The sequence below is a fragment of the Erinaceus europaeus genome, chromosome 13, assembly GCF_950295315.1.
Source record: "Erinaceus europaeus chromosome 13, mEriEur2.1, whole genome shotgun sequence".
NCBI classification, from domain to species: Eukaryota; Metazoa; Chordata; class Mammalia; order Eulipotyphla; family Erinaceidae; genus Erinaceus; species Erinaceus europaeus.
Window position 1 is genome coordinate 1,194,644 of NC_080174.1, and position 26,182 is coordinate 1,220,825.

General features: G+C 50.9%; 1 protein-coding gene across 1 annotated transcript in view; it reads right to left on the reverse strand.

Moving 5' to 3' along the window:
• Positions 1–24,411, reverse strand: part of LOC103127856 (uncharacterized) — a 135,114-nt gene extending 110,703 nt beyond the window's left edge. The window contains exons 1-15 of the mRNA XM_060205114.1: positions 24,346–24,411; positions 17,592–17,751; positions 16,346–16,527; positions 12,743–12,875; positions 11,862–12,007; positions 11,002–11,134; positions 10,003–10,148; positions 7,985–8,117; positions 6,954–7,249; positions 6,232–6,364; positions 5,228–5,373; positions 3,185–3,317; positions 2,304–2,449; positions 1,432–1,564; positions 357–573 (exon numbers count right to left, since the gene is read on the reverse strand). Coding sequence (XP_060061097.1) covers positions 357–573; positions 1,432–1,564; positions 2,304–2,449; positions 3,185–3,317; positions 5,228–5,373; positions 6,232–6,364; positions 6,954–7,249; positions 7,985–8,117; positions 10,003–10,148; positions 11,002–11,134; positions 11,862–12,007; positions 12,743–12,875; positions 16,346–16,527; positions 17,592–17,751; positions 24,346–24,394 — 2,286 coding nt within the window. The 5' untranslated portion in view covers positions 24,395–24,411. The remainder of the gene's footprint in view (positions 1–356; positions 574–1,431; positions 1,565–2,303; positions 2,450–3,184; positions 3,318–5,227; positions 5,374–6,231; positions 6,365–6,953; positions 7,250–7,984; positions 8,118–10,002; positions 10,149–11,001; positions 11,135–11,861; positions 12,008–12,742; positions 12,876–16,345; positions 16,528–17,591; positions 17,752–24,345) is intronic.
• Positions 24,412–26,182: the final 1,771 nt, after the last annotated feature.

Genomic DNA, 26,182 nt, shown 5'->3' on the forward strand with positions numbered 1-26,182 from the left:
CAGCCATAACGCCAACATCAACAAATAGCAACGAAAGTTGGTAAGCCCGGAACGCTTACTTTGACCAGAACAGAACCATCAAATCCACACAGTGATTCTAAAAGGGCCATCCTACACAAGAAGTAGGAGGAGGAGGAGGAGGAGGAGGAAGAGAAGATAGAGGAGGAAGAGGAAGAAGAGGAGGAGGAAGAGGAGATTGAGAAGGCGAAGAAGAAGAAGAAGAAGAAGAAGAAGAGGAAGAAGAAGAAGAAGAAGAAGAAGAAGAAGAAGAAGAAGAAGAAGAAGAAGAAGAAGAGAAGAAGAAGAAATAGAAGATGATGATGAAGAAGGAGTAGGAGAAGAAGAAGGAGTAGGAATGTGAAGACAGCAAGATTGGCCCTCCAGGGAGCACTGCAGGCCACCAGCAATATCTCACAACCCTTCTTACCTGGGACAACCATGGGCTCTGTGGGTGGGCTTAAGGACTCACAGGCAGGGATGCTGCAGTATTCCCACCTCACAGCACTGTTGGTGGTATAACACCATGGGGCAATTTCTCCATCAGGGTTCCGGCAGTAGTTTCCAACCAAATTTCTGAAGACGGAGGGGCCGTGATCAGGTTTGCCGAGAGGGTTACACAACACGACCAGCTTTTGCCTTTTTCATTTTCCCGTTTCCTTTCTTCTTTCTTATCTACCATCTCAATACCATTCCTCACTCTGTGGATGTTGACTTCATTGCACCATGTTCCCTAACACACCATTTCCAGCACATACTGTGCAAAGACAGAAGCATATACCCACGCAGTCTTCCTAAGCAGAGGAATTCCAGCACATTTCACACAATGGTGACACAGAGTCACCTCTAGATTTAGGCTCACAAAGGGAAGAGTGTGATTCTGGGCTGCTTAGAGTACTGAGCTGTACTGTGCTGTTCTGCGCTGTGCTGTGCTGTGCTGCGCTGTGCTGTGCTGTGCTGTGCTGTGCTGTGCTGTGCTGTGCTGTGCTGTGGAAAGACAATGTCACATTTCCATACTCCTCCCACCTCACGGTCATCGTGAGTCCTAGTAATGTCCTGGAAGTGTGCCACTCTAAATTCAGAGTGTCTCCAGGCTCCATCACTCTACTGCTTGTGGCACTTGATAAAACAGCTCGCTGATAGGGCCCAGTGTCAGGTACCCCTCCTCAATAGAACGGGGTTCTCTCTGGGACTGGCGTTGATCACAAATGATTGGGGATCCAGGGCTGGGGTTTGCTAGGGAGCTGAGGGGTGTAAGAAGGCAAAGCACTTTCACAAACAGTGCTGTTGCAGATTCCTGCTGTGTTCCACTTTGTCTGTCTGCACAGTCCCAGGCCAGATGGTTTGGTTGTAGGTCACAGGAATACAATGACTCTAGAGGAAAGATCCCACGGACAAGGGACTGACTGTGAGGGAGAACGTGGGGGCACCTACTTGGTGGGGTAGTTCTCTGGGGTCCTGCTGTGGCTGTGAGGGCTCTGTGCCCGCCACTGCTGACAGGTGTGCCCAGAGGCAGTCACAGCCACGCTCCCCCTGTAGTTCTCACCGGTGCCTTCCAAGCACTGACCTGTTGGGTCGGAGAGCAACATGGTTATGTCTGTGGGGAGAGAGGACACCAGAACAAGGAGATCTTTGCAAAGGTGGAAAGTATGAAGCCTGGGAAGAGACAAAAGGCATGGCCCAGGAGAGCCTCCCTGCCTCTCTTCCACACCTAGGCCCTTGTCCGGTCATGAAAAAAGGGGTGCTTCTTGTCAAAGAAAATGTCAGTTTTCTCAGTGGCCAGCCACAATCACACTGTGTGCAAGCCTTCTTGGAAAGGGAGTTAGAGGGACAAAGAAATAGACACACACACACACACACACACACACACACACAGACAGACAGACAGACAGACACACAGAGAGAGAGACAATAAAGAGAGAGAATCTCAAGGCCTCAGCTAAGACGTACCCATCAGCACAGCCTTCTCACCAGCCAATACAAAGCAGATCAGGAGGACAGACACAGTGGATACAGAAGGAGCAAACTGCTCTAGAAGATTTGCACTCGGTGACCTTCCCTGAGCACCCCAGCTGGCAAAATCACAGACACATTCTGCACAAGAGCACAGGAAGCACTGCCCAGGAGTCTCTCTGAACAGGGAAACTCACGTCAACCTCCAGAGAGCTGTGAGCCGGAACTGCCCACGTTCTGCTCACAACACAGCGGACACATCAAGAGAGCTCCCCCAGAAAGACCAGCCCAGTGAAGGAGCAGCATCAAGACAGCATGGGTGGCCCTGGGGAGAGTCTCAGGGCCTTCCTTACCTGGGACAACTTGCTGCTCCGTGGGAGGGGTAGGGGACTCACAGGCGGGGATGCTGCAGTATTCCCACCTCACGGCACTGTTGGTGGTATAGCACCAAGGGGCAACCTCTCCTCCAGTGTTACGGCAGTAGTTTCCATCCAGATTCCTGAAAAGGAAGGCATCAGGACTCGGGCTTGCCAAGAAGCCTAGGGAACAGGTCTCCCTGCTGGCTTCTTGACACAGCCATCAGCTCTACTGGGTGCCTGGTTCTTGGGATGTCATGGTGCTCCCTGCCCTCAGCAGCCTGGTGTGTGGGGATGGGACCAGAAATGGGCACTTCTTCATGGAGCTGAAGACACAACAACTGTGGGTTCTTCCTCAGCTGAGCAACTTCAACAGGTTTCTTACCACCATCCCACACAGGTGTCCCCTGACATTGGACTCAAAAGGGAGGGAAGTTGCTTTGAGCTGGACAACGTGCTGGGATGTGCACATGAGACACAACGCCTCACTGCTGTGTCAGTGTCACCTGATACCCATGGGCCCTATTCATGTGTGTCAAGAGTGCCTCGCGTGTGCTCAGAGAACCTTCCACATCATGACTCGTTTGCTGTGTCCCCTGTCAAAGCAGAAGCAGGCCAGGCGGGACTCCTTCCTGCCATTCCCTGGTGAGGAGAGCAGAAGCCCGTCCTGCGGACTGACTTTTCTATGAAAGACCTAGGGGTACTGGGGTCATGGCCAGCGGTGGCGGCACAGGGTGCTACTGTGCTGTCCCCAACTCATGCTCTCGTCTCCTGTCTGCAGATAGGTCTTGGCCACAGGCGATAGGCTACGTCCAGAGAATGGATAAACATCCCAATCACCACCTCACGCTGGGACGTAGAACCATGGGGACACCTACTTGGTGGGGTAGTTTTCCGGGGTCCAACTGTGGCTGTGAGGGCTCTGTTCCCTCCAGCGCTGACAGGTGTGCCCAGAGACAGTCACAGCAACGCTGCCCCTGTAGTTCTCACCGGTGCCTTCCAGGCACTGACCTGTTAGGGCAGAAAGTGAGGACGTTGTGTTTGCATGAAGGAAACATAGCACAACAAAGCATTCATCTTTTCCTTTCTCTCCTTTCTCTCTATATCTCTCTCTCATTCCTGTTCTCTCTCTCTCTCTTTCCCATATAGAAATCAGAGAAGCCTGAGCAGAAAGCAGAATCATTGGAAGCATGGTTCTTGTCTTCCCTTCACCCTGTGTTTGGACATTTCAGTACGGGTAATTCTTGTCAGAAGGTGTCTCCTTGCTGAACACCTTCAAGAAAGCCCCCTTCCAGTGGAGAATATCCCCTCTCCATCATCCCCTCGCTCGCTCACTGAGTTCCCCTTTGTGGTGTTCACAAAGTACATCCAGGTCTGCTGGTCTCTGCATACACTGAGCACTCAACTTGCTGTGTGGAGCCAGGTCTTCAGTCAACTGAGCGACTGAATCACGTACCACAGGCTTTCACACAGAATGGCACAGAATGCAATGGAGACATGGTGCCCTAGGCGCTGCACCCCAATATGTCGAGACTAGGGGCCCATGTGTGAAAAATCCAGTCTGTCCGCAGAAAATGGAACATGACATAAAGGACAATGGACAGAGACCCTGACCACCGGAGTCTTCTAGCAGGGGATGGGATGAGCAGAGGCAGAGAACACTGGGCAGACCCCACTTCGCCTGAGATGCAGAGATGACAAAGACTCGATCAAGGCATGGAAAGAAAGCACCACCATGAATGTGTATATGTGTGTGTGTCTTTGTGATGTGTGTGTGTCTTTGTGATATGTGTGTTTGTGTGTGTGTGTGTGTGTACGTGCTCATGCGTGGAAGCACTACAATGTGGCTGGAGAAGAGAAAGCTCCATCGGGAAAAGCCTCGTGACCCGGGAAGTCAGGTAGGCACAAAACCCAAGCACCCTGAAGTCAGTTGGAAACCCCTGAGGCTAGGCTTCTACAGGCAGAGCCACGGAGTAAGAGGAGACACAAAGTGGCTCAGCAAAACAACATGAACTGGTGACCTTGAGCCTGCCTGGGCTCAAATCGGGGAAACCACTGGCCTGTTACCCCAGGACATAAGGGGTACTCAGGTCACTGATCTGGCAGCAGAAACTCCCTGCAAGGCCTGGGGAGTTAGCTAATTGAGCACTCTGGCTCTGTGCCTGCACAAAAGGGAACTCTAGTAGGCTCCATGCCTACTGTGAGACTTCCGGGCAAAAGGGACTTCCAGAATTGGGTCTATACTATCTGATGGGTCATTGGAGGTGGACAACAAAGGACTAGAGCAGCTGTAAAGCTGACTATGGACTGGACTTTGCTGCAATGGAAAAAAAGATGTTGAGGCCCAGAAGTGTCACTCCTAGTGGGGCAAACATATTACCTTACAGTGTGCTGGCACCCAAGTTCTAGCCAAAACTTTACCCCAGCAGAGAAAAAATAGCAGAAGATATGTTCTTGCCAAGAGCACGTGAACTATTCCCCAGGAAACTCTTCTCAACCATAACGCCAACATCAACAAATAGCAACGAAAGTTGGTAAGCCCGGAACGCTTACTTTGACCAGAACAGAACCATCAAATCCACACAGTGATTCTAAAAGGGCCATCCTACACAAGAAGTAGGAGGAGGAGGAGGAGGAGGAGGAGGAGGAGGAGGAGGAGGAGGAGGAGGAAGAGAAGGTAGAGGAGGAAGAGGAAGAAGAGGAGGAGGAAGAGGAGATTGAGAAGGTGAAGAAGAAGAAGAAGAAGAAGAAGAAGAAGAAGAAGAAGAAGAAGAAGAAGAAGAAGAAGAGAAGAAGAAGAAATAGAAGATGATGATGAAGAAGAAGTAGGAGAAGAAGAAGGAGTAGGAATGTGAAGACAGCAAGATTGGCCCTCCAGGGAGCACTGCAGGCCACCAGCAATATCTCACAACCCTTCTTACCTGGGACAACCATGGGCTCTGTGGGTGGGCTTGAGGACTCACAGGCAGGGATGCTGCAGTATTCCCACCTCACAGCACTGTTGGTGGTATAACACCATGGGGCAATTTCTCCATCAGGGTTCCGGCAGTAGTTTCCAACCAAATTTCTGAAGACGGAGGGGCCGTGATCAGGTTTGCCGAGAGGGTTACACAACACGACCAGCTTTTGCCTTTTTCATTTTCCCGTTTCCTTTCTTCTTTCTTATCTACCATCTCAATACCATTCCTCACTCTGTGGATGTTGACTTCATTGCACCATGTTCCCTAACACACCATTTCCAGCACATACTGTGCAAAGACAGAAGCATATACCCACGCAGTCTTCCTAAGCAGAGGAATTCCAGCACATTTCACACAATGGTGACACAGAGTCACCTCTAGATTTAGGCTCACAAAGGGAAGAGTGTGATTCTGGGCTGCTTAGAGTACTGAGCTGTACTGTGCTGTTCTGCGCTGTGCTGTGCTGTGCTGCGCTGTGCTGTGCTGTGCTGTGCTGTGCTGTGCTGTGCTGTGCTGTGCTGTGGAAAGACAATGTCACATTTCCATACTCCTCCCACCTCACGGTCATCGTGAGTCCTAGTAATGTCCTGGAAGTGTGCCACTCTAAATTCAGAGTGTCTCCAGGCTCCATCACTCTACTGCTTGTGGCACTTGATAAAACAGCTCGCTGATAGGGCCCAGTGTCAGGTACCCCTCCTCAATAGAACGGGGTTCTCTCTGGGACTGGCGTTGATCACAAATGATTGGGGATCCAGGGCTGGGGTTTGCTAGGGAGCTGAGGGGTGTAAGAAGGCAAAGCACTTTCACAAACAGTGCTGTTGCAGATTCCTGCTGTGTTCCACTTTGTCTGTCTGCACAGTCCCAGGCCAGATGGTTTGGTTGTAGGTCACAGGAATACAATGACTCTAGAGGAAAGATCCCACGGACAAGGGACTGACTGTGAGGGAGAACGTGGGGGCACCTACTTGGTGGGGTAGTTCTCTGGGGTCCTGCTGTGGCTGTGAGGGCTCTGTGCCCGCCACTGCTGACAGGTGTGCCCAGAGGCAGTCACAGCCACGCTCCCCCTGTAGTTCTCACCGGTGCCTTCCAAGCACTGATCTGTTGGGTCGGAGAGCAACATGGTTATGTCTGTGGGGAGAGAGGACACCAGAACAAGGAGATCTTTGCAAAGGTGGAAAGTATGAAGCCTGGGAAGAGACAAAAGGCATGGCCCAGGAGAGCCTCCCTGCCTCTCTTCCACACCTAGGCCCTTGTCCGGTCATGAAAAAAGGGGTGCTTCTTGTCAAAGAAAATGTCAGTTTTCTCAGTGGCCAGCCACAATCACACTGTGTGCAAGCCTTCTTGGAAAGGGAGTTAGAGGGACAGAGAAATAGACACACACACACACACACACACACACACACACACACAGACAGACAGACAGACACACAGAGAGAGAGACAATAAAGAGAGAGAATCTCAAGGCCTCAGCTAAGACGTAGCCATCAGCACAGCCTTCTCACCAGCCAATACAAAGCAGATCAGGAGGACAGACACAGTGGATACAGAAGGAGCAAACTGCTCTAGAAGATTTGCACTCAGTGACCTTCCCTGAGCACCCCAGCTGGCAAAATCACAGACACATTCTGCACAAGAGCACAGGAAGCACTGCCCAGGAGTCTCTCTGAACAGGGAAACTCACGTCAACCTCCAGAGAGCTGTGAGCCGGAACTGCCCACGTTCTGCTCACAACACAGCGGACACATCAAGAGAGCTCCCCCAGAAAGACCAGCCCAGTGAAGGAGCAGCATCAAGACAGCATGGGTGGCCCTGGGGAGAGTCTCAGGGCCTTCCTTACCTGGGACAACTTGCTGCTCCGTGGGAGGGGTAGGGGACTCACAGGCGGGGATGCTGCAGTATTCCCACCTCACGGCACTGTTGGTGGTATAGCACCAAGGGGCAACCTCTCCTCCAGTGTTACGGCAGTAGTTTCCATCCAGATTCCTGAAAAGGAAGGCATCAGGACTCGGGCTTGCCAAGAAGCCTAGGGAACAGGTCTCCCTGCTGGCTTCTTGACACAGCCATCAGCTCTACTGGGTGCCTGGTTCTTGGGATGTCATGGTGCTCCCTGCCCTCAGCAGCCTGGTGCGTGGGGATGGGACCAGAAATGGGCACTTCTTCATGGAGCTGAAGACACAACAACTGTGGGTTCTTCCTCAGCTGAGCAACTTCAACAGGTTTCTTACCACCATCCCACACAGGTGTCCCCTGACATTGGACTCAAAAGGGAGGGAAGTTGCTTTGAGCTGGACAACGTGCTGGGCTGTGCACATGAGACACAACGCCTCACTGCTGTGTCAGTGTCACTTGATACCCATGGGCCCTATTCATGTGTGTCAAGAGTGCCTCGCGTGTGCTCAGAGAACCTTCCACATCATGACTCGTTTGCTGTGTCCCCTGTCAAAGCAGAAGCAGGCCAGGCGGGACTCCTTCCTGCCATTCCCTGGTGAGGAGAGCAGAAGCCCGTCCTGCGGACTGACTTTTCTATGAAAGACCTAGGGGTACTGGGGTCATGGCCAGCGGTGGCGGCACAGGGTGCTACTGTGCTGTCCCCAACTCATGCTCTAGTCTCCTGTCTGCAGATAGGTCTTGGCCACAGGCGCTAGGCTACGTCCAGGGAATGGATAAACATCCCAATCACCACCTCACGCTGGGACGTAGAACCATGGGGACACCTACTTGGTGGGGTAGTTTTCCGGGGTCCAACTGTGGCTGTGAGGGCTCTGTTCCCTCCAGCGCTGACAGGTGTGCCCAGAGACAGTCACAGCAACGCTGCCCCTGTAGTTCTCACCGGTGCCTTCCAGGCACTGACCTGTTAGGGCAGAAAGTGAGGACGTTGTGTTTGCATGAAGGAAACATAGCACAACAAAGCATTCATCTTTTCCTTTCTCTCCTTTCTCTCTATATCTCTCTCTCATTCCTGTTCTCTCTCTCTCTCTTTCCCATATAGAAATCAGAGAAGCCTGAGCAGAAAGCAGAATCATTGGAAGCATGGTTCTTGTCTTCCCTTCACCCTGTGTTTGGACATTTCAGTATGGGTAATTCTTGTCAGAAGGTGTCTCCTTGCTGAACACCTTCAAGAAAGCCCCCTTCCAGTGGAGAATATCCCCTCTCCATCATCCCCTCGCTCGCTCACTGAGTTCCCCTTTGTGGTGTTCACAAAGTACATCCAGGTCTGCTGGTCTCTGCATACACTGAGCACTCAACTTGCTGTGTGGAGCCAGGTCTTCAGTCAACTGAGCGACTGAATCACGTACCACAGGCTTTCACACAGAATGGCACAGAATGCAATGGAGACATGGTGCCCTAGGCGCTGCACCCCAATATGTCGAGACTAGGGGCCCATGTGTGAAAAATCCAGTCTGTCCGCAGAAAATGGAACATGACATAAAGGACAATGGACAGAGACCCTGACCACCGGAGTCTTCTAGCAGGGGATGGGATGAGCAGAGGCAGAGAACACTGGGCAGACCCCACTTCGCCTGAGATGCAGAGATGACAAAGACTCGATCAAGGCATGGAAAGAAAGCACCACCATGAATGTGTATATGTGTGTGTGTCTTTGTGATGTGTGTGTGTCTTTGTGATATGTGTGTGTGTGTGTGTGTGTGTGTGTGTGTGTGTGTGTGTGTGTGTACGTGCTCATGCGTGGAAGCACTACAATGTGGCTGGAGAAGAGAAAGCTCCATCGGGAAAAGCCTCGTGACCCGGGAAGTCAGGTAGGCACAAAACCCAAGCACCCTGAAGTCAGTTGGAAACCCCTGAGGCTAGGCTTCTACAGGCAGAGCCACGGAGTAAGAGGAGACACAAAGTGGCTCAGCAAAACAACATGAACTGGTGACCTTGAGCCTGCCTGGGCTCAAATCGGGGAAACCACTGGCCTGTTACCCCAGGACATAAGGGGTACTCAGGTCACTGATCTGGCAGCAGAAACTCCCTGCAAGGCCTGGGGAGTTAGCTAATTGAGCACTCTGGCTCTGTGCCTGCACAAAAGGGAACTCTAGTAGGCTCCATGCCTACTGTGAGACTTCCGGGCAAAAGGGACTTCCAGAATTGGGTCTATACTATCTGATGGGTCATTGGAGGTGGACAACAAAGGACTAGAGCAGCTGTAAAGCTGACTATGGACTGGACTTTGCTGCAATGGAAAAAAAGATGTTGAGGCCCAGAAGTGTCACTCCTAGTGGGGCAAACATATTACCTTACAGTGTGCTGGCACCCAAGTTCTAGCCAAAACTTTACCCCAGCAGAGAAAAAATAGCAGAAGATATGTTCTTGCCAAGAGCACGTGAACTATTCCCCAGGAAACTCTTCTCAACCATAACGCCAACATCAACAAATAGCAACGAAAGTTGGTAAGCCCGGAACGCTTACTTTGACCAGAACAGAACCATCAAATCCACACAGTGATTCTAAAAGGGCCATCCTACACAAGAAGTAGGAGGAGGAGGAGGAGGAGGAGGAGGAAGAGAAGGTAGAGGAGGAAGAGGAAGAAGAGGAGGAGGAAGAGGAGATTGAGAAGGTGAAGAAGAAGAAGAAGAAGAAGAAGAAGAAGAAGAAGAAGAGAAGAAGAAGAAATAGAAGATGATGATGAAGAAGGAGTAGGAGAAGAAGAAGGAGTAGGAATGTGAAGACAGCAAGATTGGCCCTCCAGGGAGCACTGCAGGCCACCAGCAATATCTCACAACCCTTCTTACCTGGGACAACCATGGGCTCTGTGGGTGGGCTTGAGGACTCACAGGCAGGGATGCTGCAGTATTCCCACCTCACAGCACTGTTGGTGGTATAACACCATGGGGCAATTTCTCCATCAGGGTTCCGGCAGTAGTTTCCAACCAAATTTCTGAAGACGGAGGGGCCGTGATCAGGTTTGCCGAGAGGGTTACACAACACGACCAGCTTTTGCCTTTTTCATTTTCCCGTTTCCTTTCTTCTTTCTTATCTACCATCTCAATACCATTCCTCACTCTGTGGATGTTGACTTCATTGCACCATGTTCCCTAACACACCATTTCCAGCACATACTGTGCAAAGACAGAAGCATATACCCACGCAGTCTTCCTAAGCAGAGGAATTCCAGCACATTTCACACAATGGTGACACAGAGTCACCTCTAGATTTAGGCTCACAAAGGGAAGAGTGTGATTCTGGGCTGCTTAGAGTACTGAGCTGTACTGTGCTGTTCTGCGCTGTGCTGTGCTGTGCTGCGCTGCGCTGTGCTGTGCTGTGCTGTGTTGTGCTGTGCTGTGCTGTGGAAAGACAATGTCACATTTCCATACTCCTCCCACCTCACGGTCATCGTGAGTCCTAGTAATGTCCTGGAAGTGTGCCACTCTAAATTCAGAGTGTCTCCAGGCTCCATCACTCTACTGCTTGTGGCACTTGATAAAACAGCTCGCTGATAGGGCCCAGTGTCAGGTACCCCTCCTCAATAGAACGGGGTTCTCTCTGGGACTGGCGTTGATCACAAATGATTGGGGATCCAGGGCTGGGGTTTGCTAGGGAGCTGAGGGGTATAAGAAGGCAAAGCACTTTCACAAACAGTGCTGTTGCAGATTCCTGCTGTGTTCCACTTTGTCTGTCTGCACAGTCCCAGGCCAGATGGTTTGGTTGTAGGTCACAGGAATACAATGACTCTAGAGGAAAGATCCCACGGACAAGGGACTGACTGTGAGGGAGAACGTGGGGGCACCTACTTGGTGGGGTAGTTCTCTGGGGTCCTGCTGTGGCTGTGAGGGCTCTGTGCCCGCCACTGCTGACAGGTGTGCCCAGAGGCAGTCACAGCCACGCTCCCCCTGTAGTTCTCACCGGTGCCTTCCAAGCACTGACCTGTTGGGTCGGAGAGCAACATGGTTATGTCTGTGGGGAGAGAGGACACCAGAACAAGGAGATCTTTGCAAAGGTGGAAAGTATGAAGCCTGGGAAGAGACAAAAGGCATGGCCCAGGAGAGCCTCCCTGCCTCTCTTCCACACCTAGGCCCTTGTCCGGTCATGAAAAAAGGGGTGCTTCTTGTCAAAGAAAATGTCAGTTTTCTCAGTGGCCAGCCACAATCACACTGTGTGCAAGCCTTCTTGGAAAGGGAGTTAGAGGGACAGAGAAATAGACACACACACACACACACACACACACACACACACACAGACATACAGAGAGAGAGACAATAAAGAGAGAGAATCTCAAGGCCTCAGCTAAGACGTAGCCATCAGCACAGCCTTCTCACCAGCCAATACAAAGCAGATCAGGAGGACAGACACAGTGGATACAGAAGGAGCAAACTGCTCTAGAAGATTTGCACTCGGTGACCTTCCCTGAGCACCCCAGCTGGCAAAATCACAGACACATTCTGCACAAGAGCACAGGAAGCACTGCCCAGGAGTCTCTCTGAACAGGGAAACTCACGTCAACCTCCAGAGAGCTGTGAGCCGGAACTGCCCACGTTCTGCTCACAACACAGCGGACACATCAAGAGAGCTCCCCCAGAAAGACCAGCCCAGTGAAGGAGCAGCATCAAGACAGCATGGGTGGCCCTGGGGAGAGTCTCAGGGCCTTCCTTACCTGGGACAACTTGCTGCTCCGTGGGAGGGGTAGGGGACTCACAGGCGGGGATGCTGCAGTATTCCCACCTCACGGCACTGTTGGTGGTATAGCACCAAGGGGCAACCTCTCCTCCAGTGTTACGGCAGTAGTTTCCATCCAGATTCCTGAAAAGGAAGGCATCAGGACTCGGGCTTGCCAAGAAGCCTAGGGAACAGGTCTCCCTGCTGGCTTCTTGACACAGCCATCAGCTCTACTGGGTGCCTGGTTCTTGGGATGTCATGGTGCTCCCTGCCCTCAGCAGCCTGGTGTGTGGGGATGGGACCAGAAATGGGCACTTCTTCATGGAGCTGAAGACACAACAACTGTGGGTTCTTCCTCAGCTGAGCAACTTCAACAGGTTTCTTACCACCATCCCACACAGGTGTCCCCTGACATTGGACTCAAAAGGGAGGGAAGTTGCTTTGAGCTGGACAACGTGCTGGGCTGTGCACATGAGACACAACGCCTCACTGCTGTGTCAGTGTCACCTGATACCCATGGGCCCTATTCATGTGTGTCAAGAGTGCCTCGCGTGTGCTCAGAGAACCTTCCACATCATGACTCGTTTGCTGTGTCCCCTGTCAAAGCAGAAGCAGGCCAGGCGGGACTCCTTCCTGCCATTCCCTGGTGAGGAGAGCAGAAGCCCGTCCTGCGGACTGACTTTTCTATGAAAGACCTAGGGGTACTGGGGTCATGGCCAGCGGTGGCGGCACAGGGTGCTACTGTGCTGTCCCCAACTCATGCTCTCGTCTCCTGTCTGCAGATAGGTCTTGGCCACAGGCGATAGGCTACGTCCAGAGAATGGATAAACATCCCAATCACCACCTCACGCTGGGACGTAGAACCATGGGGACACCTACTTGGTGGGGTAGTTTTCCGGGGTCCAACTGTGGCTGTGAGGGCTCTGTTCCCTCCAGCGCTGACAGGTGTGCCCAGAGACAGTCACAGCAACGCTGCCCCTGTAGTTCTCACCGGTGCCTTCCAGGCACTGACCTGTTAGGGCAGAAAGTGAGGACGTTGTGTTTGCATGAAGGAAACATAGCACAACAAAGCATTCATCTTTTCCTTTCTCTCCTTTCTCTCTATATCTCTCTCTCATTCCTGTTCTCTCTCTCTCTCTTTCCCATATAGAAATCAGAGAAGCCTGAGCAGAAAGCAGAATCATTGGAAGCATGGTTCTTGTCTTCCCTTCACCCTGTGTTTGGACATTTCAGTACGGGTAATTCTTGTCAGAAGGTGTCTCCTTGCTGAACACCTTCAAGAAAGCCCCCTTCCAGTGGAGAATATCCCCTCTCCATCATCCCCTCGCTCGCTCACTGAGTTCCCCTTTGTGGTGTTCACAAAGTACATCCAGGTCTGCTGGTCTCTGCATACACTGAGCACTCAACTTGCTGTGTGGAGCCAGGTCTTCAGTCAACTGAGCGACTGAATCACGTACCACAGGCTTTCACACAGAATGGCACAGAATGCAATGGAGACATGGTGCCCTAGGCGCTGCACCCCAATATGTCGAGACTAGGGGCCCATGTGTGAAAAATCCAGTCTGTCCGCAGAAAATGGAACATGACATAAAGGACAATGGACAGAGACCCTGACCACCGGACTTTTCCAGAAGCTGATGCTATGGGATGGGCAGACGCAGAAATCACTGGGCAGACACCGTTTTGACTGAGACGCAAGATGACAAGGAATCTGTCAAGGCATGGAAAGAACGCACCACCATGTGTGTGTGTGTGTGTGTGTGTGTGTGTGTGTGTACGTGCGCATGCGTGGAAGCACTACAATGTGGCTGGAGAAGAGAAAACTCCATGGGGAAAAGCCTCGTGACCCGGGAAGTCAGGTGGGCTCAAACCCAAGCACCTTGAAGTCAGTTGGACACCCCTGAGGCTGGGCTTCTACAGGCAGAGCCACGGAGTAAGAGGAGACACAAAGTGGCTCAGCAAAACAACATGAATTGGTGATTAGTGAGCCAGCCTGGGCTCTCCACCATGCAGCTGGGACTTCCAACAAAGTCGAGTCCCCTCAGCTGGGTGCTCAGACAATGGGCCAGGAGGTGACCGGGACCACGGGTCAGAAGCCATGCACAGAAGAGGCCCTGAGTTCTGGCCACCAGGCCCATGCTGGCAGCTCTGTGGTAGAAGACAGTGGTGGCTTCAGAAAGTCAGGGAACTACTGGCCTCTTACCCCTGGACATAAGAGGTACTCAGGCCACTGATCTGGCAGCAGAAACTCCATACAAGGCCTGGGGAGTTAGCTAGTTGAGCACTCTGGCTCTGTGCCTGCACAAAAGGCAACTCTAGCAGGCTCCATGCCTACTGTAAGACTTCCAGGCAGAAGGGACTTCCAGAATTGGGTCTACACTGTCTGATGGATCACTGGAGGTGGACAATGAAGGACTAGAGCAGCTGAAAAGGCCAACAGACTTGTGTTTTTGTAGTAGTGCACCTGATATCTACTAAAAAATCAAAGTAAAATAGAAATGACCACTGAGCAGTGGAGTCTTCATTTAGATATCAAGCACCACTTATAACCCTGATGAAAAACAAAAGAAGCAAACTAAAAAAGAAGAAGAATGAAGTCAAGATAGGAATGACGGGAGAGTAGAAAAGCTATTGCAGTCTTCTAAAAGCATCTTACAATGTTCGGTGTAACTGCCAGCTTCACCCATCAGCCTAATGAGCATGAGTGGGTTTTGCAGTGACTCACACACGCAGGTACCTGAGATCAAGCCTCTGGACCCCTCCTGCAGGGAAGCTCTGCATTGATGAAGCTTGCATGCGTATGTCTCCTTTTCACTCACCCTCTCTACCTCTACCCAATAGTAAAAAAATAAATAATTCAAATAAACTCATAGCACAATCAAACTGCTAAAAAGCCAAGCACTAGAGAACATCACCAATACCAAGAGCGCCAGATACAGGAATCATCAGATATTTAGAATAATGTTGTGGTTCAAAGAAAGTATTCAAAAATCAAACATTTAAGGAACATCTTTGAAATTTCTTTTTAAGTATCATTTAGAAATTTTTACTCAACTCAAAAAAGTTCAGATGTAGTCAAATAATGACATTTTCCTGATGGAGAAGAGAAAGGCAGCATCAGGAGCAGACATATGGTCAGTGCAACACTTTAGATTTTATGGGATATGAACTGAAGTTAAATTTCACGGTGGCTGCAGCATAGGAAGTATTAGTATTCTTTTCTAAGTGCACTTGAAAGACAGAACATGGCAGATACATGAGACATGTCACCCACAGGGCATTCATCAGGAAGGAGTCTCCCTGTGCCCCATGCACAAAAACGCAGCATGCACAAGCAGGATGGGGCCATCTGATGTCTCAGCTTCAAGGGGACAAAGATGGGACACAGTTCGGGTCTAGCCAAAAGTGACAGGAGTGTGATTGTTGAAGCTGCCATCTGGCACTGGGGAGGAACCTGAAGCTACGGAGAGGGACTTGACTACATTTAGTGCTCATCGTAGTACTGCCATCTTGAGTCCTGAAAAGTGTAAAGTCACAGAACCCCTACATTCCATGCAGACATAGGGGAGAATCGGTCTCCCTGGGCATGGCACAGAGCCCTGGACTGCTGTCTGGCAGACAAGCTGCCATAGTGATAGGAGTTCGGACCCCACCCCAGAGGTGAAGGAAGCAGAGAGGAGCCGGGATTGTTTGTGGCCTCCCAACCCTCCTGCTCTTCATAAGGGGAGGCGAGAGCTTCCTTTATATAATGTACCACTTGCCTACCTGCACCACACCCCTCCAAAGATCGTCCCCTTTGGCTCTGTGCCCTGGGTTCAGTGTCCTCTCCTGCCAACAGCTCCCTCTTCTGCTCTTGGCCCAGCCTAGGACCTCCTCCACCATAATGCACCAGGACCTGAACCCCTCACCTCCGCCCCACCCCAGAGTCTTTTACTTTGGTGCAATACACCAACTCCAGGCCAGGTTCTGCTTTGTTTTCCATTCTGTTCTTATTTCTCAATTTCTGTACATATTCATCCTTCTCTTTCTGGCTGATCTCACTTTACAGGATTCCTTCAAGCTCCATCTAAGGCCATCATTCTTCTGCATAGTATTCCATTTGTGTCTAGACCACAGCTTACTTAACCACTCAAGTTGTTGGACACCTGGGTTGCTTCCGGGTTGTGGCTATTACAAATTGTGCTGTTATGAACATAGGTGTACACAAATCTTTTTGGATGGGTGTGTTTGGTTTCATGTCAACCTTTCTAGCCTCAGATTCACCCATCTTCACAGCCCTGAGTTGATAAATCCCAAGAAGCCCCTGATGCATTTTAGCCCCAAACCAAGAGTTTTGTTAACCTGCCAGCATATGCAGACTCCCTCACACGCACAGCTTCAACCAGCATGAGACCCTGCAGCAGCCCAGGCTCCATGTCCCTAAAGTCTTTATCTCCTTTCACTCCAGTCCCACAGAGGTAGGTCTCTGCTCAGTCCACTCACCTGGCGGGGGGGGAGCAGGTGCCATGGTGCTGAGGGTCGTCACTGCAGACACTGTGACACTGGGCTCAGGTTCTGAGCACTGGGTCAGGTTGCAGGCCTCCCACCTCACAGTGGGGTCTGTGGTGTAGCACCAAGGCCTTGGGTCACCGTCGGGATTCCTGCAGTAGTTGTGTGTGAGGCCCCTGCAAAGTGCACACACGTGAGAGGTCAGGGAGGTGGGAGTAGCCAGGATGCCCTGTACTCTCGGGCTTTGATCTAGCAAAGGACTGACTGCTTATTCTTACACAGTGCTTGGCTCTGGGGTAGTTAGAATACTGTATTTAGCAGGTCTTTGTATTTTCACAAGCTCCTTCTAAGAGTTATGATAAATTCCATTATAATTGGACTGGATCTAGAAGTTATGTGATATAGACTCCATGGAATACTACTCTGCAATCAAAAAAGATGACATTATGTCCTTTGGGACAAAATGGCTGAAACTGGAAGTGATTGTACTTAGCAAAATAAGTAAAGAGATTAAAGACTTGGCATTAACAGAACTGATGACACATGAATTTGCAGAAAAATACTGGAAGCAAATGCAGTGTCTCTAAGACTTTGCGAGAAGGATGGTGGTTATTGTTGTGAGGCTGGGCAAAGGACTCTGGTGATGAGTGTGGTGTGAAACTATAGCCTGTTGCCTTGTAATCTTTTAAACCACCATTTATCACAAATAAAAGGCCTTCCTGCGGGGCTTGCCAGCACTTCTCTTCGAAGCAAGAGCACTCTCTCTGGTCCTCTTCTCGGGTGAGTGTTAGGTAGCCAGTGATGCCGTCTGCTCAGGGGACAGAGGGGTCAGCATCATAGATGCAGATGAGGCGTAAACATGTTCTCTGACACAATGAGAATCACTTTAGGGACCGAAGACTGGATGACACATGTTCAGATTCAAAAGATGGCATTGGCCTCCATCAGGTCTGAGGTGAGAACACTTTCCAAGCTCTCAGGCACTCACTCCTGGGCTCTCCACCACTGTGACTCCATCCTTCACACCCTCCCCACCCTCCTCAATTCCACAAGACTATGCAGAGACAGACAACTTCTCATTTCTTCTCTTTCACACTTTTGCTCAAAATGTGATGCCTGACATCCGTTGGCTCATCTCTAGAGCCCAGAGATTGGTCTGACGACTTTGGCTCCAGCCTCAGCCTCCTGAGAGGAAACCTCACTTCACCGCACTTCTCTCCCACTGAACCCAAAGACATACGCGTTTGGGTAGTTTTCCGGGGTCCTCTGATGCTGGTGTGGCGTCATGGAGGACCAGCACTGGCACGTCCGTCCTGTGACGGTGGTGGCCATCGAGCCTCGATAGTTCTGCCCATTGCCATAGTAGCACTCCTGGACCACAGTCGTTTGCTCTAGTGGTGCTGAAATTGGAATAGAAGGCATCAGCTAGGGGTGAAGGAACCCTCCTTCATGCTGGTGGGCATGTCAGTGAGTCCAGCCCCTGTGGAGAGCAGCCTGGAGACTCTCAGAAGGCTAGAAGGGGACCTGCCCTGTGACCCTGCAGTTCCTCTCCTGGGGACAGATCCTAAGGAACCCAACACACCCAACCAGAAAGATCTGTGTGTACCTGTGTTCATAGCAGCACTATTTGTAATAGCCACAACCTGGAAACAGGGAGTCAGGTGATAGCACAGCGGGTTAAGCGCACATGGCGCGATGCGCAAGGACCTGCATAAGGATCGCGGTTCGAGCCCCCCCCCCCCCCCCGCTCCCCACCTGCAGGGGAGTCACTTCACAAGTGGTGAAGCACGTCTCTACGTGTCTCCCTTTCTCTCCCCCTCTCTGTCTTCCCCTCCTCTCTCCATTTCTCTCTGTCCTATCTAACAATGATGACATCAATAACAACAACAATAATAACTACAACAACAACAATAAAAAAAAAAGGGCAAAAAATGGGAAAATAAATAAATAATAAATATAAAAAAAATGTTTAAAAACCTGGAAGCAGCCCAGATGTCCAACAACAGATGAGTGGCTGAGTAAGTCATGGTCTATATACATAATGGAATACTATTCAGCTGTGAAGAATAATGAAGTACCTTCACCTCATCTTGGATGGAACTTGAAGGAATTCTGTGAAGTGATATCAGCCAGAAAGCGAAGGATGAATATGGACAGAAATTGAGAAATAAGAACAAAATGGAAAACACAAAGCAGAACTTGGCCTGGAGTTGGTGTACTGCACCAAAGTAAAGGACTCTGGGGTGGGGTGGAGGTGAGGGGTTCAGGTCCTGATGCATAATGGTGGAGGAGGTCCTAGGCTGGGCCCAGAGCTGAAGGGGTCCCTTGGCTTGTGAGGACACTGAGCCCAAGGCACAGAGCAGAAGGGGACCCTTTGCATGTGAGGACACTGAGCCCAGGGCACAGAGCAGAAGGGGTCCCTTTGCATGTGGGGACACTGAGCCCAGGGCACAGAGCAGAAGGGGACCCTTTGCATGTGAGGACACTGATCCCAGGGCACAGAGCAGAAGGGGTCCCTTGGCATGTGAGGACACTGAGCCCAGGGCACAGAGCAGAAGGGGTCCCTTTGCATGTGGGGACACTGAGCCCAGGGCACAGAGCAGAAGGGGTCCCTTTGCATGTGGGGACACTGAGCCCAGGGCACAGAGCAGAAGGGGACCCTTTGCATGTGAGGACACTGATCCCAGGTCACAGAGCAGAAGGGGTCCCTTGGCATATGGGGACACTGAGCCCAGGGCACAGAGCAGAAGGGGTCCCTTGGCATATGGGGACACTGAGCCCAGGGCACAGAGCAGAAGGGGTCCCTTGGCATGTGAGGACACTGAGTCCAGGGCACAGAGCAGAAGGGGTCCCTTTGCATGTGGGGACACTGAGCCCAGGGCACAGAGCAGAAGGGGTCCCTTGGCATATGGGGCCACTGAGCCCAGGGCACAAAGCAGAAGGGGTCCCTTTGCATGTGGCGAAACTGAGCCCAGGGCACAGAGCAGAAGGGGTCCCTTGGCATATGGGGACACTGAGCCCAGGGCACAGTGTAGAAGGGGTCCCTTGGCATATGGAGCCACTGAGCCCAGGGCACAGAGCAGAAGGGGTCCCTTGGCATATGGGGACACTGAGCCCAGGGCACAGAGCAGAAGGGGTCCCTTGGCATATGGGGACACTGAGCCCAGGGCACACAGAGCAGAAGGGGTCCCTTGGCATATGGGGACACTGAGCCCAGGGCACAGAGCAGAAGGGGTCCCTTGGCATATGGGGACACTGAGCCCAGGGCACAGAGCAGAAGGGGTCTCTTTGCATGTGAGGACACTGAGCCCAGGGCACAGAGCAGATGGGGTCCCTTGGCATATGGGGACACGGAGCCCAGGGCACAGAGCAGAAGGGTTCCCTTGGCATGTGAGGACACTGAGCCCAGGGCACAGAGCAGAAGGGGTCTCTTTGCATGTGAGGACACTGAGCCCAGGGCACAGAGCAGAAGGGGTCTCTTTGCATGTGAGGACACTGAGCCCAGGGCACAGAGCAGATGGGGTCCCTTGGCATATGGGGACACTGAGCCCAGGGCACAGAGCGCAAGGAAGTACACTCTGCCTTGGCATGTGGGGACACTGATCCCAGGTAAACACAGAGGGGAGGGCACAGCACACTAAGGGGTCAGGAGGAGGCCCCTGCACCGTCAGTGTGTGGACTGGAGTCCAGGGAGACATCAGATAACACACAGGTCAGCTGTTCTGGTGGCTCAGATCCAAACAGTAGCTGTGGCAGCAAGTAGCGGTTAAAGGTGCCCTGACCTCAGAAGGCTCCTGGCTGGTTCATAGCAGAGGAAGGACAAGCTGCACCAGAGACTGCAAAGGCCTGCTGGCCCTGCCCCGTCCTGCGAGTCTCACCCTGCAGAGTACATTCACCTCTGGCCCTGTCCACACCCTGAGGACAGGCTCAGGGGCTCAGACTCAGCCACCCCCAGCCCGGCTAACATCCTGCAGGTGCCCTGGACGTGCCAGAAGTGTAGGGGCTCTTGTGTGGGTGTAGTGGAGAGTGGCCTGAGCACCTTAGTCTTGCCGCACTCTGTGTAAGAGCAGTGGCTTCAACAGCAAGATTAGGTCTCATCAATGCTGGAATCTCCAGATGTGGAGATTCGAGAAAAAATGACAACAATGTGCTTTCCATTATATCTCCCTAGTGAGATCATAAGAGGTAGAGAGGACACAGTGATTGAATCTAAGAAAGCAGGCTGATGGTAAAATGATTCTAAAGAAATACTTTGAGGGAGTCGGTCGGTAGTGCAGCGGGTTAAGCGCATGTGGCGCAAAGCGCAAGGACCGGCGTAAGGATCCCGGTTCGAGCCCCCGGCTCCCCACCTGCAGGGGAGTCGCTTCACAGGCGGTGAAGCAGGTCTGCAGGTGTCTGTCTTTCTCTCCCCCTCCTTGCCTTTCCCTTCTCTCTCTATTTCTCTCTGTCCTGTCCAACAACAACATCAATAACAATAACAATAATAACTACAACAATAAAACAAGGGCAACAAAAGGGAATACATAAATAAATAAATAAATAAATAAATATTTTTTTTAAAAAGAAACACTTTGAAGGGGGTCAGATGGTGGCACACCTGGTTAAGTGCTCACAACACAGGGCACAAGGACCCAGGTTCAGGCCCTTGGTCCCCACCTGTAGGGGAGCTTTATGAGTGGTGAGGCAGGGCTGCCAGTGTTTCTCCATTGTCTCCTTCTCCTCTCTCAATTTCTGTTTCTATCCAATAATAAATAAGTTAAAAAATAATAAGAGAATATTTCAAAAAAAACAATTAAAGACTTTTAAAACCTTACTTAGAGACATTTGATTGTGCCCACAGAGAATGTCACAAGAGTCCATGAAGTAAGGGATTTTTTTGTATTACCTGAGTAACTATAGTACAGGACATTTGAATTACTGGAGTGTTCTCTTAAATACTCTTTTAAAACATCCCTTTTGGGGGCTGGGTGGTAGTGCTCTTGGTTAAGCACACATAGTACCAAGCGCGCACACACACACGGGGAATCCCAGGAATCAAAATTCTAAATACACACACTATATAAAATCTTATCAAGCTTCTGGTTTTTAATGCATTCTAGAAAAAGAAATTCATCAGTTCAAGTTTTTTAAAAGCCTTTCACTCTTACCTGGCTTTAGAAATAAAAGAAACAGAAGAACCACTTGCATGCGGTTCCCTCACACCACATTAAGCGGCAAGTACCAAGGGTCACAGAATGAAGGGCCACTGTCCACGCGGGCGGGAGCACAGTCTGCTGCAGCCTCCGTGGAGCACGGCGTGCAGTGATCCCCTCACCGCCTCCCCAGAAGGTCCAAGCAGACCTACCATGTGCCCACCAAAGCCACTGCTGGGTCCTAAATAGTACAGAGTCATTTGCCCCAGAAGACCAGTGCTCACGGATGTGCCGGGATAATGATTGATGACACGTGGAGACCACCTAGGAGCCCAGTGGAAGACAAGTGGGCTGAGAAGATTGCTATATTCACGACAGGAAATGGAGAGAAGGGGGCTCGGGTGCACCCAGCTGAGCACACATATTGCCATGCACAGGACCCAGGTTCAAGCCCCCAATCCCCACCTTCAGGCGGGCAGCTTCACTTGAACTGAAGCAAGGCTCCAGATGTCTCCCCCCCACACACACCTAGCCTCCCCTCTCAATTTCTCTCTGTCCAAACAAATAAATATTTAAAGAATAATTATTTCAGGGACAGGTGGTGGTGCATCTGATTGAGCACACATGTTACAATGCAGAAGGACTCAAGTTCAAGTCCCCAGTCCCCACCTGCAGGGGAGGCTGCATAAGAGGTGAATAAAGGCTTCAGGAGTTTCTGTCTCTCTCCCTCTCTCTATCCCCTTACTCTCCACTTCTGGTTGTCTCTATCAAATACATAAAGATAATAAAACACTTGTAAGGAGATTTATTTCCAAAAAAGGAAATGAGAGACGGATGTGGGTGGTGGGGTGCTGGGTGGTGGCACACCCGGGTGAGTGCAGGGCTGGGTGGTGGCACACCCGGGTGAGTGCAGGGCTGGGTGGTGGCACACCCGGGTGAGTGCAGTGCTGGGTGGTGGCACACCCGGGTGAGTGCAGTGCTGGGTGGTGGCACACCCGGGTGAGTGCAGTGCTGGGTGGTGGCACACCCGGGTGAGTGCAGTGCTGGGTGGTGGCACACCCGGGTGAGTGCAGTGCTGGGTGGTGGCTCACCTGGGTGAGTGCAGTGCTGGGTGGTGGCTCACCTGGGTGAGTGCAGTGCTGGGTGGTGGCACACCTGGGTGAGTATAGTGCTGGGTGGTGGCACACCTGGCTGAGTACACATTGCCATACACAGGGCCCCAGGTTTAAGTCCTGATCCCCACCTTCAGGTGGGGAGCTTCACTTGCAGTGAAGAAGGTCTTTTTTGGGGGGTCGGGAGGTGTCGCAGTGGGTTAAGCGCATGTGGCGTAAAGCGCAGGGACCGGTGTAAGGATCCCGGTTCGAGCCCCCGGCTCCCCACCTGCAGGGGAGTCGCTTCACAGGCGGTGAAGCAGGTCTGCAGGTGTCTGTCTTTCTCTCCCCTTCTCTGTCTTCCCCTCCTCTCTCCATTTCTCTCTGTCCTATCCAACAACGAATTGCGTCAACACGGGCAATAATAATAACCACAACGAAGCTACAACAAGGGCAACAAAAGGGGGAAAAAAAATGGCCTCCAGGAGCAATGGATTCATGGTGCAGGCACCGAGCCCAGCAATAACCCTGGAGGGGGGAGAAAAAAAAAAGAAGGTCTTTTTTTTTTCTCTCTCTCTACCTCCTATTCCCATCTCAATTTTCCTCTGTCCAAATAAATTGATGTTTTTAAAAGAATTATTTCAAAAAAAGCAAATGAAGAGATGGCACCATCTGAAGAGCACAGAGGGAGCTACGCAGGATGCTGGGTGACATAGGCCACGAGGAGGTGGCCAGCCCCACAGGGTGTCGTCACTGTGTACAGCAGCAGGAGAGACTAAGACCAAACAAATCACTGCGTTCTGAGCGCAGAACTGAGGGGCGTGGGGGCCACAGGTAGAGAGGTCCCAGTGGGCTGGGCGGAGGGGCTGACACTGAGGGGCAGGGGTACAGTCTGGGGACATCTCACCAGGTGTGAACAGGTTCCCGGGATGTTTGCTGTATATGAGCCAACACTACTTCAGCCCTGCCATACGTCAGAGCAGAGGTAGGCTCCAGTCAGCCTCTCTTCTCTCTCTCATAATAAATTAATTATAAAAGTGTCTCTCGAATTAAAAAAATAGCAGGATCGGGGCTGGCAGGAGCACACTCAGTTAAGCGCAGACAGTATGAAGCACAAGGACCCAGGCAAGGGTCCCGGTTCGAGCCTCTGGCTCCACACCTGCAGGAGGGTCACCAGACAAGTGGCAAAGCAGGTCTGCATGTGTCTCTGTCTCTCTCCCTCTCTATCTCCCCTCCCCTCTCAATTTATCTCTGTCCTGTCCTATAAAACTGGAAAAAATGGTTCCCAGGAGCAGTGGATTTGTATTGCCGGCACTGGGCCCCAGTGATAACCCTTGAGGCTAAAAATAAAGTTAATAATAATAATAAAATAATAATAATAATAGGATGTCATAAAAGAGAGACTTCACCATGTAAATCTAGAGCAAGGAAAATAAGTCACATTAACAGAAACAATCTCAGTTAGTCAGATGGACAACCAAGCAATGACCAACCGTTGGGGGTCCTTGGCCACATTATCTGTTTTTTAAATTGAAATAAACTTCATTCCTTACTCTGTGGTAACCATTCATTATTTCCCCCAGATACAGGAAATTAAAATTATTTCTTGAAGAATTCTTTCATCTGAAATTAAGATTCTGCATGGGGAATCCCAGGAATCAAAATTCTAAATACACATACTATATAAAATCTTATCAAACTTCTGGTTTTTAATGCATCCTAGAAAAAAAAATTCATCAATTCAAGTTTTTTAAAAGCCTTTCACTCTTACCTGGCTTTAGAAATAAAAGAAATAGAAGAACCACTTCCATGTGCTCCATTCTGAGACTGGTCTGGTCTGCATTACCTCCCAACTCCAACACATGACTGATTTACATAGGAAAGTGCACCCACAAAGTAGCCAATTATCTGGAGAAGTGCAAACCACTGCACCCTCCCGGAGAGCAAACATTACCGGAGAGCAAACATTACCGAGAAAGGGCCTTTCACAATGTTTGGGGGCAGCCCTGCAACAGATGCTGCGAGTTGGAAAACAGGCCTGGCCCTGGCTGCCCTCCACCGCCTCCTCACCCCTCCACCCACCTTCTCTTCTCTTTCTGTCGCCTCTTCCTCTCCTCGCCTCACTTTTTCCCTCTCACTACCACATCTCTCCTCCCCCTTGCCTTTCCCTCCTCTTGCCACCTCCTTGTTGTCTCCTCTTCCCCTATTTAATCTCAGTCCTTATTCACATTTCATCTAGCTTCCTTCTCTATCTTTGGGGAAAAGAAAAGAAAGAAAGGAAGGAAGAACGAAAGGAAAGAAGGAAGGAAGCAGAGAGAGAGAGAGGAAGGGAGGAAGGAGCCACAGCACTAAACAGCCCTGCCGAGACCCCTCCCCAGTCCTGACACTGTGCTAAGCGATACACAGGTTGAGTTTCTCACCTGAAATTTCACTCACAAGCATCTCTTTTGTCACACCACCCAGATGAGAAGCACCAGCTGAGAAAGTCACACTCCTCCAAGTCTGCACAATGGAGCTCTCTCTCTATCTCCGTCTCTCTGTCTCTCTCTAACACACACCCCAGATTCCAGTGCAAGCCATGCGGTTGCCATCACTATGTTCACACCCTACTCAAAGTGCAGAAAAGACACCCAAGACCAAATGGTTTGTCACTATCCAAATGTCCGATCCAATGCACTCACGTGTGGCTCATTGTAAACGATGCTATTTATACAAACATCACTCTCCCCCAACTGAATCTCCAGTGTTAAATGCTCATTTTCTTGAAATAAACCAAGAATAGTAGAATAAAATCAAATGGAAGATGTGCCCTGGCTGTAGTTATTAATTTGGGGTACTTTCCCATTTAGAGTCAGAGGAGCAGAGGACAGGTCTCAGTGCTCCTATTTCAGTGCTCAGTGACCCTATTTTCATGTCAATCACAAGATACACACCTCTCTCTAAGGAAAGCTTCCTTTTTATTTATTTCATTCACTGTGTTTTGGGGGGGGATACAGATAGAAAGAAATTGAGAGGGAGGGGAGAGAGAGACCTGCAGACCAGCTTCACCACTTAGGAGGCGTCCCCCCTGCACATGCTAAGATATTCTTGAAACCAAGTCCTCATGCAGGGTGATGTGTGCTCTAGTGAACGCTGACTGAATAGTAGTGAAATGGATAAAGAGATGAACAGAGAGCACACTCCCCTGATCCACCCTATGTAGGTATTTTAGTCTATGTGCCCCACAGAGATTTGCTTTTCCTCTGTGATGTAGGGACATATGGCCTGTCTGTGTTTCCTCTGCGCCTGATGGGCCTCACAGCCTTCCTGACTGCAGCGGCCTTGCCTCCTCTCTCCGCATCGCTGAGCAGGACAGCTAGGGAGGAAGCCAGCCTAGGCAGGGAGATAAGACCCCTGTGCCCAACCAGCACCAGGGCCCAAGATCATGTGCCTGCAGTGTGCCCGTGTCTGCACTCTCTCTGTAACCAAGATCATGTGCCTGCAGTGTGCCCGTGTCTGCACTCTCTCTGTAACCAAGATCATGTGCCTGCAGTGTGCCCGTGTCTGCACTCTCTCTGTAACCAAGATCATGTGCCTGCAGTGTGCCCGTGTCTGCACTCTCTCTGTAA